General features: G+C 35.8%; 1 protein-coding gene across 1 annotated transcript in view; it reads left to right on the top strand.

Annotated features, from left to right (window-relative positions):
• Nucleotides 1-16,351, top strand: part of Kcnh8 (potassium voltage-gated channel subfamily H member 8) — a 393,302-nt gene that overhangs the window by 254,786 nt on the left and 122,165 nt on the right. Inside the window, exons 6-7 of the mRNA XM_004631594.1 lie at nucleotides 1,977-2,134; nucleotides 6,405-6,612. Coding sequence (XP_004631651.1) covers nucleotides 1,977-2,134; nucleotides 6,405-6,612 — 366 coding nt within the window. The remainder of the gene's footprint in view (nucleotides 1-1,976; nucleotides 2,135-6,404; nucleotides 6,613-16,351) is intronic.

Raw genomic sequence — 16,351 nt, 5'->3', positions numbered from 1 at the left:
ATAAAAGTGATCCATAAATGTAAAATGAGCATTATCATAAATAATTTTTGTCACTATCATTATGATCACAACCCCAACAGATTCTTTACCTCATACCTCATGTTGAATGATTTAAATCATCATGAAGCTGCTGTGGTGGCTAATGCCCATAATCCCAACCATCATCACAGGCTGAGGCAAGAGAGTCAGTGTGAGTTCAAGGCCAGCCTGGGCAACATAGTGACTTCAAGGCTGGCCTGAACTACATAGTGAGACCCTGTCTTAAAAATTAATTAGAGCCAGGGAGATAGCTCAGTAGAATAAGTGCTTGCCTGGCAAGTGCAGGGTCCTGAGTTCAATCCCCAGTACTACAAAATTAATTAATTAATTAAGTAATTAATTAAAAATAAATAAATTAGCTTTTAAGAGTCTTCCACTCCATCTGATAATTATGTAACTTATGGCCTAGCATAATCTGGCCATAGTGCCACACATCGGTAATTCCAGTGCTGCAGAGGTTGGGATGGAAGGCTTGCATTAATTTGAGGCCACCCTTTGCTATATAGTAAATTCACCAGCCTGAACTATGTAGGGAGAATCTATCTCAGAAAACAAACAAATAATAATAAAAAAAATACAGTCTATAAGATACTCAATAATTACTGCCCTTTCACATTAGTATCAATCTTGAAATTTCCTATGGTCTTATTATAACAAGTTAAGGAAAATACCTTAATGATATTTTACCCAACAAAGTAAGGTGACAGTTACAGAGTTGTTTTTATTCATAAGCAGCATGAGTGAGTTTACCATGACTCACTTGACTATGGCTTTGTCGTTGGTTCAACACTCTGGAAGACTTCATATATTGTAAAACAATCAATAAGCATAATAAAATAATATAGGAAAAAGTAAAAAAAATATATCACGTAAAATATCTCTTTAAAGGAAGATTTAACCTACACACCCAAAAATTCCTGGTATTTGGTTAATAGGCATAGTTCTAAGGTAAGAATGAAACTCATGTGTTCACAAGAAGTAAAACTTTTATATGTAGAGTTAAATAGCGTTGCACAATTTCTATCCATGTTCAAACTAATCTGAGGTTCAAATATGATCTGGGATGAGTATTTTTCCTCACTGAGACTTCATTTTTGCCTCTTTAACTTGGTAGCAATACTGTCTACTTCAGTAGATGCTATGAAGGTTAAGTGAAATAACCCACGCTTAGCTCTTAGAACAGTATCTGTACAACGTAAGCATTTTTTATTTATTATTCTTTTCATGTGTTTGGTTGTTACAGGGTCTCATTATGCAGGTTGGACTCATAGTGATCCTTCTGTTTTCAGCCTCCCCAGCACTGGGATTACAGGCATTCGCCACTATGCCCGGATTCTGGGGCTGGTTCAGCCCACCCTGGGGGTGGGGCTGGCACTGCATGTGGTGCTAGAGTTTGAACCGTGGTCCCTGAGCTTGCCTAAATTTGCCTAAGCAGGCGCTTTAGCCCAAGTGAGCTATCTCACCGACCTCAATGAGTGTTTATTTTTGACTATTATTATTTTTATATTTATTTGTGTATCTCAATACATAATCCAAAATCTGGACCATAATAAATGCTCAGAAAATATTTCTTCCTTTACAGTTCTTCATTATCTGCTTGTTATGTCGAACTAGATCAAGGGTATTTTAAGTAGTAACAATCTGAAATAGGCTGTTTTCTATTTATCTAATTTTATTTAATTTTATATGATTGTTTTCTTCCTTTCCCCCTTGTCTTCTTCCTTCCTTGCTTTCTTCCCTTCTTTTCCTTCCCTTATCTTTTCTTCCTTCCTTTCTTTCTGTTTCTTCCTTTCCCTTCCTTTTTGTTTTCTTCCTTCCATCCTTCCTTCCTTCCTTCCTTCCTTCTTTCTGTCTTTTCTTCTTCCTTACTTTGGTCATTTCTTTCTTTTTATTCCCTTTACCTCTCTTCCTCCCCCCATCTTATTTTCCCAAAACAGATATTATTTTAAATTTCCGAACAACTTACGTCAGCAAGTCTGGCCAAGTGATTTTCGAAGCAAGATCAATTTGCATCCACTATGTTACAACTTGGTTCATCATTGACTTAATCGCTGCCCTGCCATTTGATCTCCTCTATGCGTTCAATGTCACTGTGGTGAGTAAAGACCTCCCTGCCACACGGGCCTTACATTTGGTTTCTACTCTTGTGTTCTTGTCCTATATTCCAAGTTTAAATATTTATGGCAGTTTATACCTCCTGGATTTTGTGCCCTTTATAACAAGGATGATCTACGACATGCAGGACCATTACTCCACTTTAAGGAAATGACTTTGAAATCCGAATTAGCTACTTCCACTGATTTATATACTCAGAACATTTATATACAAATAGCTTGAATTTAGCATAAATGGTGATTTGTTAATTAAATACAATATTTGCCTTAAAAATTTAGCAGAGAAATTATACTTTTTCCCTCCTTTTGTAATCTTCAACTCCCTCTACAACTATTTTATTATCTACTGAAAAAAAAAAAACCTGAAGATCAATGGAGATAGGTAGGGAGGATTGCTAAAATTAAGTTAAGGGAATTTAGTTATTTGTTAGAAATCTTCCTTAAAATGTTGGACGAGGTAGAAACGTAAAGGATTCAAGAACTAACAAAATGCTTGCGAATTCTCTAAGTTTGCATTAAGACAGGTACTTGTTCTCTTTCTTCCTCAAACCTGTTCAGTGTGAGTCCTCACAGGAAAAGAAGCATCCCTACCAGTGTTAGTAACCATTTCTACTACCTAACAATTGATAATCTTAAAGGTATGGAGTGCTTCCTCATAAATAAGAGGCTTTTACAGAGGTCCTATTTAAATCATCAATGCAATTTTCTCCTAGTATTAACCACTTCAACCTGCAAACATTTACTTAAAATTAGTTCCAATTAAATAAATTTCTAGTCAGTGAACAACATTTCATGGAAATCACATTAAGAATGGAAAGGTCTGACTTTCAAAGTTAGACAGACTGATGGGTGCTTCAATTACAGGCATTATTGACTTTAACATCAAAATGCAACTGTGGTCCTGATTATTTAGTACAGACTTGTGTACTTGTTAATTGCCTATATGATAGTAATCTTTTTAAATTGGGAGGTTTATTTTGCAACTCAAAAGAAAGCTACTGGGAAAAATCTTATATTTAAGATCAATCAGGGCGATACTGAATTGCTGTCTGGGCTTTCTTTTCTTTTTTCTTTTTTCTTTTTTCTTTTTTTTTTTTGGTCTGGGCTTTCTAAAGTGCTTTTAAGATTGAATTTGACTAGATAAGTATACTATAATGAAAGCATAATGACTTAAAACAAGGCTTTTGCAAGAATGCAAAAAAAAAAAGTCTAAAAGAAGCATATAATTCCCAGTATGTTAAATTTTTTTCTGTATCCCCCTGATAAATTGTTAAATAAATGCCATTTAATAGAATTTTTTAAAATCAATTTCCTGCTAAATACTGATATAATTTTTATATTCCATTGTTTTGGACAATGAATAAATAAGATCATTTAAAAAGCGTACACATGAAGTTATATTAAAATAACAGAATATATTTACATATTATTAATGCCTTCATTGCCTAATTTTAATGTGAATAGAGGAATTTTAAAAGTTCAATTCTCATATCTTCATGCATTTCCTGTATTACTCTTTCCAGTGTTCTTTTATTCCCTTTCAATTATTGTGACCTATGAATGTAAAATCTACATCTATGTCAGAAAGGGAGAAAAAGTAAGGAGAAAGTTTCTTTTCATGATTCTTTTTCTGCTTTTCAAGAGACTGAGGATATCATGACATTAAAAATTGGTACACAAATTTGTTGTCTTCCTCAAAAAATTTAGTGAGTAAAATATTCAATTTGTACAGAAAAACTTATTCTAGTTATTGTATTTCCTTCTCAAGTATAAATTATGAGTTATTTGCTTATACCACAAAGACTTAAAAAAGATAACCATGAACAAGTGTTATTGTCTTCCACACATAAAGAGCATCCAGTTAGTGTGTCTCAACAGATGATAATAAAGATGCATGACAGCCATAAAAAAAGAGAAAGTATTATGTGCTTCAGCTTTTGCACAGGCCGTAATTGCTCATGGCCAATGTTCTAACTAACACACATTTATTTATGGAAACCTAGTTTGTATGTCACTATGGGAGGCACTGTAAGAGATATAATCATTGACAAGCATACTTGTTTTCTTCAGACTACATATTTACATTTAAATCAAATATGCCTCTTTCTGCCATTCCTGAAGACAAAATTCACATGTATAGCAAGCAGCGGTAAAATCTGATGGAAACAAGTATCATTTTTAAAAATGTTTTAGGAAAATAATAAGGGCTGTCTCATGCTGGAAATACAGGTTAATGTTCCTGGTTTTGCAAATGATTTTTTTTTTTTCATATGAAGGTAGCAAGATCCATGTTCTTCTCCTGGATGTTCCTTTTCTGGGCAGAAAAAATGGAGGGATCAATACCATCTAGTCAGTTGTCTTCCTCCATTCAGGACTTCTCACCTATGAAGCTACTCATATTTATCTAAGTTTGTCAACTTTTCAAATAAACTCCATCCCCAGTAATTCCTCTAAGTGACAACAGAGGGATTGCAAAAGCTTAGCACTATGTGGCCATCCAGCTTGAAAATGAGAGGTAAGAACTTGGCTGGAAAGAAGAAAAAGGTAGATCTCAGAACAGAAAAACAACGAAAAGAAATAAAAGAACAGACAGCTGTCAAGTTCCGCAGAAGGAAATGCAGAAGGCTATGCTTAGGATTCCATTAAGTCCTTGAAGTTCTGCTGTAGATGAGTCTAAAGTAATTCACAAGATTAGGACTGAACACAGTTTTATTGAATATCTTTTTATATAGAGGCTGAAGTATCATATATCTTACTTTAATAATCCATTCACTCATCTAATCAGGATTAAATGAACCTCCGCCATATTTCAGGCACTGGTCTAGGTATGTTGTTCTTAGAGGTAAACAAAGATGACTAACAGAGCCGAATGAATAATACAAGAGAAAGCAAACTGACTTTGCTTATGATTATGCTTCAGAGTGGAAAGAGCAGTTAATTAGAACCTACAAACCACTCCCTTCCTCTACACTTACCCCCCAAAATTAGGTAAGATCAAGAAATTTATCAAACTCTATTTTTACATGAGTTAATTTTTTTTTCTGGAACCAGGGATTGAACTCGGGCCCTTGTGCTTGCCAGGGAAGCACTTATTCTACTGAGCCATCTCCCTGGCCCCTAGTTAATATTTTGTGTTTTCCACCTTGAATGCTCTTTGATAATGTGAAAAGAGTGTTATGTGCACCATTCGTTAAATAGTGACAGTGACCACGCTAGTAGATAGCAAAAATACGTATTTTCATTCGGACCCTAAAGTTAGGAAAATAACCACTTAAACTGGTCTGTCTCTTTAATGCATGAAAAAGTAGGATGTAAGAGATTTTTCAGAAAGTATTGTTCCATTCAGTTTTCTAAAGCACACTTTCTAGTGAAAGCTCAGAAGGTTTATGTTTAAGCCGTGTATTTTCTCTGCCCACTGATAAGGTAAGAAGCAACCTAATTAATGAACAAGTTAATTTAATCTACATAAGTTATTGTTGTGAAGCAAATCCTTTACATGGGGAAGGAGCAGGAGGGTTAAAAGAAAATGTGTAAAAGGGGTGGAAACTTGTATGTTTTCACACTTGACACCTTCTCTTTCAGTTGTGTATCAAAGTGCATGAAATTAACTTTTCTAGGCAGTATATATTAATCATAGTGGCTTTTACAATAACAACCTTATTTCAGAGATTTGACACAACAAAAATTTTTTTACTATCACACAGAGCTTAAAAGCAAATTTTTCTCTTACAATGATGCTTCTTCCTATAATTTTTTAATTAGTGTCTTTTTGTTATATGGAGTAAAGGGTTTTGTTTTGGCAGATTTGCACATACACAAACCATAGTTTAGTCATTCCTCCCATGTCCCCTCTCAAATCACCCTTTCCATTAGTTTTACATATTTTGGGGACAGGACCAACGTGGAGAGTGCGTTTTGATTGTATAATCTCCTGCTTTCTGTCCTTACTCCTTATTCTCTTCATCTTGTCTATGAAATTGTTTTCTAATCAGTCAAGTGGAAAAAAAGGATATAAATTCTAATTAGCTATGGGAAGACTTTACTCAAATAAATTTAATTATCCTCCTTCATCTTATCGTTCTTCATCCTTTGGATATAGTATATCAACAAAGAAACATCCACAAAAGTGACCTTGGGAATGAAATCATGGCTATGCTTATTTCAGAGCGCTTCAGAATGGCTACAAGTCAACGTGCATTCGCAGCATGAGCTTAACCCGTGTACACCCCTGTGCTGCTGTCCCCTCCGCAGGTGTCTCTGGTACATCTCCTGAAAACGGTTCGGCTCCTGCGCCTCCTGCGGCTTCTGCAGAAGCTGGACCGTTACTCTCAGCACAGCACGATCGTCCTGACTCTGCTTATGTCCATGTTTGCGCTCCTCGCCCACTGGATGGCGTGCATCTGGTATGTCATCGGCAAGATGGAGAGGGAGGACAACAGCCTTCTCAAGTGGGAAGTGGGTAAGGGCTTGTCTTTGTCGCAGTTTATATTTTTAGCTGGAAAGGGTTGTCAACGATTTGGAGGAGGTGGGCGATGAACCTATCAATATATTCTTATTTCTCCCCTCCCCACCTCTCCCCTCCCCTCCCCTCCCCTCCTCTCTCTTGCTCTCTTGTTCTCTCGCTCTCGCTCTCTCGCTCTCACTCTCTCTCTCCCCCTCCCCTCCCTCTCATGATACTTGTGATTTCTTTCAAAAAGTTTTCTGGAACAAACTTGTAGTTTTTAAAAAAATTAGAGGGTTAAACTTTCAGCCTAAGGTAACTTGAAAAATATCTAAGCTACTCAAAATGACCAGCTAGGCTGTAGAGCTGTTTACACAAATATTGTTTGATCTTGTTTTGACATGTTTCAGTGCAGAGCTAGTAAAATGGTGTGTGCAATTTAAAACCATAAGAAAATAATCCCTTGTATTTGAGGTGTTTGTGAGTAGCAAGAGCAACCTTTGTCTTTCTTTCTTTCTTTAAAATAAAAATAAAACAGTAATAATGACATGTACTTCACATTGAGCTCTCTTTAAGAATCTATGATTCCAGGGGTGAGGAAGTACAAGATCCTGAGGTCAATCCCTGGTACCAAAAAAAAGAGAAGAATTTATGATTCCAGAAAAGACACGATATTTACAAAGATCATCCTTAAAACTTTTGAGCCCTATAAGCTATAAAAGTTCAAAAGCAATTTTTCAAGTGTTACATAAATTCTGCATAAATAAATCTGAACTACTATGCATGTGAACACTTTTAAAAACTCAACTTAATCACCGCAAATTCAGAGAAAAATACATTTCTCAAGGCATAACCCTTATGCTAAAATATCTACCTTGTTCTCGTAGTCATACTTAGAGAATTGTCATTGGACCCTATGTAAGATTTTTAAATCTCAATCTGACACTTATCAAAAGAATCTGTTTCTTAGTTGGCTAGAAAAATCCTCCACTCCTTGTTTTCACCAAAAATCAATCTTGAACTTTTTTGAAAGAAACTCAGACCTCCGCGCAAGATAAAGCCACAGGAGACTTCTGAGAGACAGAAATTCCCCAGCTTTTCCTACCATCACTCTGTGACAGAATTCATTTGGAATATCCCCATGTTGGCTTTCCTAAATGTCACCCTTTCACCAGAGGACATACACAGAGCCCTCAGAGGACATGACTGGAGATCTTAGGAAAGAAGGATCAGGAAAGTCGATCTCCTGTCTAACTTCTTTAAAAATGCCTCTACACTTCTCTACTTTATTTCTGAACTGCACTAAGCAATTCATAGGTTCTGATAATTTTTTGTGAAGAATGACTTTCTTATCTTTCTTATCAATGCACTTTTTTATGCTTTGCTATGGATCTCAATTCTCAGAAGCCAAGAAAAAGGGTAAATAAACTGACTTGTGGTCAGCACCTGATTCCCTTTGAGACATGACCTAATTTCCTGCAGGCCCCAGACCTATACATATATATTAATTTGTAAGCCTTGTCTAGTCTGAGAGTCTCCAGATGGGGGAAATTCGTTTATTCACGCTCTCAAATTTAGTTACACAAAGAAAGCTTTTTGTCATTTCCAACATGTCACTCCTGCCTCAGATGTACAATTTAGCTATTTTTTCCGCACAAACATACAGAGGTATTTATTTAGCAAAGCAAAATTTAAAAAGGAAACAACCTCCTGAGCTGCCCATGTGCCACTCCTTTGGTGCTGCTGTTATGGCTGCTCATAATGAATCATTGAGAGCTGAGGTCTGCCCTGAAGAGACAGCATTGGCATGAGAGGGTGGCAGGAGCATCACCTGTGTTGTCCTCAGAGCTCATTCGCCAACTGACTGGTAGATTTTTAGTAAAAGTTTCATTCTAAGCACTGATTTCACTATAACATAAGCTAGTTCACAGTATAACTTCAAAGCCTATTTTAGTCTCCATGATTATGGCTCTTGTAGAAAAATAAAGTCAATATTGTATGCTTCATGTAGTCCCACAAATATTGTCCTAGAGCTTAGGGCCTATATAAGCCATTAGTTGTTACAGTCTTATGCCCAGCTAGTTTTAGGGTAGGTCAGGAAAGGCATCCTAAGTTTATGGGATGTAAAGGAATTGATTAAACTCTTAGGTATAATAAGAGTAACTCAATAAGAGCTGGTGAGATAGCTCAGCAGAGTGAAATACCTGCTTATGCAAGCTTAGGCAAGCACAGGGTCCAGGGTTTGATCCCTGGCACCACATGCCACACGGGCCCCGCCCCTGGGTACACTGAGCCAGCCACTGAGACCAGGCATGGTGGTGCATGTCTATAATCCCAGCGCTGGGGAGGCTGAAAACAGGAGGATCACTGAGTCCAAGCTGCATAGTAAGACCCTGTAACAACCAAATACATTTAAAAAAAATATTTTTAAAGAATAAGTATTTTTAGAGAATTCAATTTCTTATCCAGATACCTCTCAGAATATGATGACAAAGGCAGTCTTGTCTGTAAGCACTGTATTTGTAAGCATGAACAAAGACTTTACCTTCCTATACATTTCTTTGTATTTATTCATTTGAAACATTCTCCAGCTGAGATCTGTATACAAATTAACTGATTATAACCTTCCCAACTAACTTTCATAATGAAGCAGCAGAAAGTCTAGTTTAATTTTTACTATACAATTTATTCAATAATGTTTTTCCTTTTTTAAACCAATTAACATGAATCAAAAATTTCATCACATAAGTAAAACCCAGTGAGCACATTGCCATTCATGTGTCTACTTAACATACAGAAAATTCCTTTCTACTTGTTGGTCATTGCCCTGAAATGATTCTGTCCTTTTTTATCTTTGGCAAGCCAACTACATAAAAATATATTTCAATATTTTGCATCAGACAAAATTAAAGTTAATATCTAAAAGATGCTCCATGTCACTTTTTCATAGCACATAGATTTTAACATGGAAAAAATTTTTCATCACTCAGGTCAAACCCTGACAAAGAAAGCTGGAGCAACCCATAAAGGAAAAACTCTCAGTATTTGCCTGATGAACTATCAAAAGACTGTGAGCAGAACAAAGTCAGCTAAAAATTTAAACAACCTTGACTGACAGACAGCTTCCCAAGCCAAATCTAATGAAGTAGGCTAGCAGAAATTAAAACTAGTCTTACCTGGTAACTGCAGTCACTTGACTGTAAGAGCACCTGGCTCCTGCATAATAGATAGCTCTTCTCTTTCCCCACTGAGACCCTAACTTTTCTCCTGTGCTGCTCTGACATGCGAAACCGATGTACATGTGTTCCAGATTGTATTTGTTTATTCCCAAACAAAAGTTCCTTACCTGAAGATTCAGTTCTATATTTCTGTCTGACTTTGGCAGGGTTATCCAGCAAGTGGTTGATTATTAAAGATTTTCTACATGCAATTTCAAAAAAAAAAGAAAGAAAGAAAAAATTTTTCATTCATGGACTTGTTACATCATAAACTGATTATGAAGTGATTTCCTTTGTTTTATTATTTCATGTTATGTTATTTCTTTGTGTCATTTCATATAATTATGTATTTCAATACTGTAATTTAGGAAATTTTGAAGTTTCTTTTCTTATTTCATATGGAATTTTAGATCTATGAGGACCTTAGGGCAGTCTTTTGATTTGATCAGATTAGGCCAGATTTGCTGCAGATTCTCTTGAGTGCTAAGATGGAGTTGGTTAGTCCAGTGTGACCGCTGCTTTGGCTCACTGCCACTAAATTGTACCTCTCCTGGCACATGGAAAGGACACACACAGAAAAGTGACTGAGTCAATGTTCAAGGTCTTTTAATTACTAAATGACAGTCAAGGTATGAGAATCTAGATTCCCTAAGTCCTTGTCTAGAAAACCTTCTCATAATTTCCTATGTGATGAAATTATAGGGAATGGCTCATTAGCAAAGCTTTTCTTGCTAGGAAGATTAAGAGACAAACACAGTGATTATTAAATTTTGATCATTCATTAGAAAAATATATTTCAACACTCACAGCATGCTTATCCCTGTGCTAGATGCTAAATGAATGATGTAAATTCTATAAGAAGAATGTGCCTAGATGAATGACAAATAACTCTAGTTATAATACTAGCAAAGATTTCTAGAGATGACCTTAATTGCATAGTGTGGTCAGGTCTTGTCGTTACAAATGCTGAGGAAAGGATTTGTGAAAGCTAGAACATACCTGTGTGAAGCAGTTCACTAGAACCAGTGTGAAGGGTAAATAGTGAGGAGCAACAGGAAGTTAGTAAAGCTGAAAAGATAGGTAGGTGGGTAAGGATCAGATCGTTAAAGACAGTTGAAGTGCCAAGCTTTAGAGCTTGTACTTTATCTTAAGACTAAGGTAAGATGTAGAGTTGTCTCTTATGCAGAGGCCTTTTGAATACAGGACACCAGAAAATGAGAAGATGGTTCACTGTGCTTCAGGTGCAATCTGTAAATTAGCCGTCATGATAGTGCCTACATTTAGGGAGCTGCCAGTCCTAAATTGCACAATATATGTGAAGCATAGTTCCTTCTACCTGGCACCTACTAACTGCTACACCAATATTAGCTATTTCAACTATCATTATAATATTACTCTGAATGATGTACCTCAAAACTTAGAGCTTATTTTGTAATAAAGATACGCTCCGTTATATCTTAACTCTGTTTGGAGTAGGCTTATCTACTGTAGACACATAAAAATATGTCTGTATCAATGAATTCTCAAAAAAAAAATCTATGGGGAAAAAAGAATTAGGTTAGGCATTGCTTTCAAATTTCCATTGCCATTGCCAATCTTAATCCTGGATCTCCTGATCCTTATAAGATGAAATGTCATAAAAGCTGCTCAATGGGAACACTTCTCTGGTTATTAACTGCTTAGCATCTACAAGCCTCACATAAGGAAAAAGTGACCCGGTTTGTGATGCTGTGATCTGATGATGTTAGCAAGTAGATCATACTTTCTTCCGGAAGAATTTGCTAGTACTGTACTCTCAAGGTTTTATATAAATTATTATAAAAGTTTTACGATTATTCTTACCTAAAATAGTTTTAGTTCAGAAATATATGAGACAAACAAAGGAAGAGTGCTAAAATGAAGGTTTTTGGCCACTAAAGTAGACACTAATAAAGGACTCCTGGACTTCACTATTTTCAAAATGCATTGAATTTTAATGTGCATCAGAGTCATCTTAGTATTGCTGTACAATACAAATTCTAATTCAGTAGTGTTAGGGAGCTGAGATTCTTCCTGTTTAATAAGCTCTCATGTGATCCTGGGATTCCTGGTCTCCCCCACACTTTGAAGAGCAGGGTTCTAGAAAGTCTTGAGAATTTGAGGAAGGTTTGTGTTTGCTATAATTAAATGGTCCCAACTGCAGCTATTCAGTGTTCCCTTTTCTTTTTCTCTGTCTCATCCGTTCTCAGCCCCAAACATGTAAGCAAGTTTATTTGACCATGGCTTATTCTTAGTGGACCAGAGACATCCACAGAAAAGTAATTAGCCTCAATGCTAAGCAATACAAAAAGCCTTTCGAATGACACAATCAAAATTATTTTATGTTACTGTTAGTTCTGGAAAATTGAAATCAAATTCTATTAGTTTTAAAAGGATTCTAGAAAAGAGAAAATATGTCCATGCTATAAGAACAAGATTTTGTCTATATGCCCTGAAAAGCAAATGGTTTATTATTAAAACTATAATCTTCTTCATATTTTGAGTTTAAAGAAATGAAGTATATATGACTAGCCACGATAAAGCTGAATCATCTCTGCAGTGTGATTTATGTTTAAAGTTACTTGCTCAGGGGCCGGGGAGATGGTTCAGTGGAATAAGTGCTTCCCTGGCAAGCGCAAGGGCCTGAGTTCAATACCCGGTTCCACCAAAAAAATAAAAAATAAAAAATAAATTACTTGCTCATAGACAGTGGGGAGCACAAAAATTTAGTTTTTAATTCTATTATGTTCTCAATCCTCCGAGAGAAAATTTCTGGATTTCAGGTAACAGGCAAGGCATTCATACAATTTCAGGTACAGTTGGTTGCTATGATAGGTTGAAGAGAAAAAAATGCTTATTTCCAGAAAGACTTCGCAACAGAATTGCCACATATGCTGACAGCTCGTACAAAACACTCCAGGCCACAAGGGTTCTATTGTCACCTTTGAAACCTTGCGTATGCCAACCTTATATGTAAGGACTGATCAATTATAATTACATACAATGAGCTCCCCGAGATCAGAAGAAACAGACTGAAGTTTAACCCAAAAGCTGCATGAATTTATTTTGCCTCATAATCTTTCCTTTTTTGTACATTTTATTACTGTTCCATTAACATGTTGACATTTGGGAGTTAGATATATGTTTTAGGAAAAGTTACTAAAATATAATAATTGTAATAATAATAATAATAATGTTAAACTTTTCAAAATATAGGATATTGCAGGAATACACAAAAATCCACAGTAGGAAGAAATTATTCTATAAAATAGAAGTAACAAAGATGCCTAAAGTCATTGATAGGCTTAAATAAGGTAGTATTTTGGAAGTGTGCAAGCTTAAACATGTTATGCAATGATGATGTTATTAGACTTAATAGCATACAGATGCATGTATATATGAATATATATGTGCATAAAAGAACATATCTCCTTCTCTCTCAAGAAAGACATGTATGTACCTACCACCCTTTGTACCAAGCCATCTTACGTTCTTCGCCTGACACCAGTCATAGTTTGCAGAAACATCCATTTGTGCAATACAGTTATTAAACTGAGTGCATGCAGGAAGAGCAGGTAGACCACAAATAAAGCCTCTGTAGCAGATCGGTAGATCATTCCACTCAGATGAAGAGGAAGAGTTCTGAGATCAGTATTTCAGTGTTTGGAGCTAAGTTGCACTGTTTCTGTAACTCTTTATAGTGCACCGTTTATATAGAACATAGATAGGTATTAGTCCCCTATAGCTGAACTTCTACAGAATATAAATAATAAATTCTCAGAAAGCAAAAATTAAGATTCTGCTTCTACTGAAAAACATATTTCTTTCAGAGATTATTTCTATTTGAATTTCTTCAGTATTCAAATCACACTTGAGGAATAAATTCTTAGTTTTCTTTTTATAAAACTTTATAATACCTGACAGTCATTATTGTAAGTACCAATACTATTAAGTGTTCATAAGCATCATATATTAAGCCATTTCTTTTTATTCATAAACCATTACATAAATGTAACATTATTTAAATTATCTGCTCCTTTTGAAAATCTGGCACTAGCCTTTTATGCATAAATCAACTTGCAGTTCATGTGTATTTATGTATCTGTTTTTTGACAATATCATGAAAAAATGGTTGCTTTCTTGTTTTATCTTTCTTAAAGTAAGTTGTTTATTCTTTTATTTGCTAATTTAAATTGGTTTTAAATATGTATTGTGATATAGAAAAATTATAATATATAAATATATACGATCTACATAGAATAATTGAATTTTGGCATTGTGTTTATGGTGTTGCTAAAAAAAAGTCTTTAGCTATTATCAGCTATTGTCCCAATAAAGAAAGAACACATTGAAAATTTATAAATCAACCTATTCATAATTTATTGGAAAATAATTATTATGTGAATAAGCCTATTGATATTGACTACAGGTATAAATACTAAGTATTTACTAAGTCTAAGTTCCTGATCTTAAATTTCAAAGTGGTTATAGAAAGCATAGCTCCTGGACCAGCCACATGAAACTGTTTCAAGCAAATATGCCAGCTAACTTTAATTACAAACTCAACTTGATTAAGAGACTCCTGGACAGATGACTGGATTACAGGAGTGTTATACTCATCATAGCTGGATAGGCTGTTCAGAGGTCAGACCAGGTAGAGGCAGTCACGGGGAGCAACTTTGGATGCTGTATCTCCTCTAGTACTCTTGCCCTGTGTTCTGCTTCCCAGCCACAGAGAAACTAACTTGACTTCACCACTCCCTGCTGCCATCATGTTTCTGCCCTAAAGTCAGCTGATCCTGTACTGAGAATATGAGCCAAATGAAACCTCCCCTCTTGTACACTGTAGATGTTGGGTATTTCCTGCCAGCAACAGAGAACTGAACTAATCACTAAAACAGACATGTTAGGGAAATAAACTTTGATAATAGGAGTGAAAACCAGAACCACAATTTCATCTTCTTGAGGTCAGCAGACTTTGAGCAGCTAAGACTTTATGAGTGGGACTACTCATTATTCTCTAATGAAGATACAGTCTTGGGTACTTTACTAGGATTGTACAAAGTACCCAGTGTATATTTTTAATTAAAGTCCTTGTACTAGCTTTCATTTTTATGCCTCTTACAGCATTTCAAAATATAGATTTAAGAGGCCCTACTTCTCCTAATGCCTTGGGATTTGTGTGAATTGAAAGGAGTCAAGATGTTAGTAATGTATTTTCCTTTTTTTGTTATCTAGTAAGGAGCACTGATGAAAAGAAATGTAAGCAGTGGTTTCATAGACACGGTGGCTACCCCTGTAATGCCAGCACTCAAGTTCTGAAGCAAAAGGGCTGCTGTGAGTTCTCGGCCAGCCTGGGCTACACAGACTTCAAAGTTTACCTGGAATCACTTTAATTTCCTTAATTTTACTGGATACAAGATAGAGTTAATCATTTCAACCCATCTTCACTGTCTTACTCCCTCTTTCTTTGTCCTTGGCTCACCAAATTGTTCAATCACGTTTTTGTCTTCTAGTGAAGTTAAATTGGTGTTTCATTGCGTACAGCTCTTTCTCAGCCCAAAATCCTTCCAAGGAGCTGCTTTCTTGTCTCATGTTTATCCTCAAGGATTCCTTGAGGACTCATTTCTTTTATCCCTCAAGGAATCGTTTGGTTCCTGAATGTGCCAGGCTCTGGCCTGGACCTAGACTTTGCAAGCCAGAATGTCCTTTGAACTTTCTCTAGAGTTGTTTTCTGAGGTGATACTTTGATGACACTCACTGGCTTCCTATACTTCTCTTAAAGGAGCTTGACCTCTGCCCATGTAGTTTTCCTCTTTGGCTGCTGAAGCCATGGATAGTATGCCCCTGGCTCTTAGGGTACAACATGATTCTACTTTTAAGTGAGTTCAAATTTAAAGATTTATCACACAGGTAGTAACTAGTTAAAGGGTAGCCCAAAAGGTACTATAAACATTCAGATTAGAAAAATAGGTTGTTTTAGTAGTTAGAGGAGTGGCCTGATCTAATTTGAGTCTAATGTAATTAATTAATTAATCAATTTTCCAAATGTCTAGACACTTTCCCACTATCATTTATAAAATAAACTATTTATTCATATTAATTAATTATGGTATTTTAATCATAATTATGACTTGTGCTGGTTACTAGGGTTCATTTTTCTTCTAATGACAGACTATTACACCAATATTTAATTATTGCGCTATTTAAAATTTGGTGCAGCAAGTAGAGTGGGTACCATTTTAGCCTATTTACTCATTTAAATAAGTACTAGTGGGCCAGAGAGATGGCTCAGTGGAATGCTTCCCTGGCAAGCACAAAGGTCTGAGTTCAATCCCCAGTTCCGCAAATAAATAAATAAATACTAGAAAAGAATCACAGCCTTATAAATCAATACAGCATTTTAGTTGGAATTAATTTTGGATATCAAAATGGAACAAATTGGGGCTGGTGAGATGGCTCAGTGGTCTAGAGCGCCTACTTGGAACAAGCTTAGCAAAGCATCGGGGACCGCGGTTCAA

This window comes from Octodon degus, unplaced genomic scaffold, assembly GCF_000260255.1.
Source record: "Octodon degus isolate 3935 unplaced genomic scaffold, OctDeg1.0 scaffold00043, whole genome shotgun sequence".
NCBI classification, from domain to species: Eukaryota; Metazoa; Chordata; class Mammalia; order Rodentia; family Octodontidae; genus Octodon; species Octodon degus.
The sequence above is the reverse complement of the archived record's forward strand: the minus strand, read 5'-3'. Positions and strand labels throughout refer to the sequence as shown.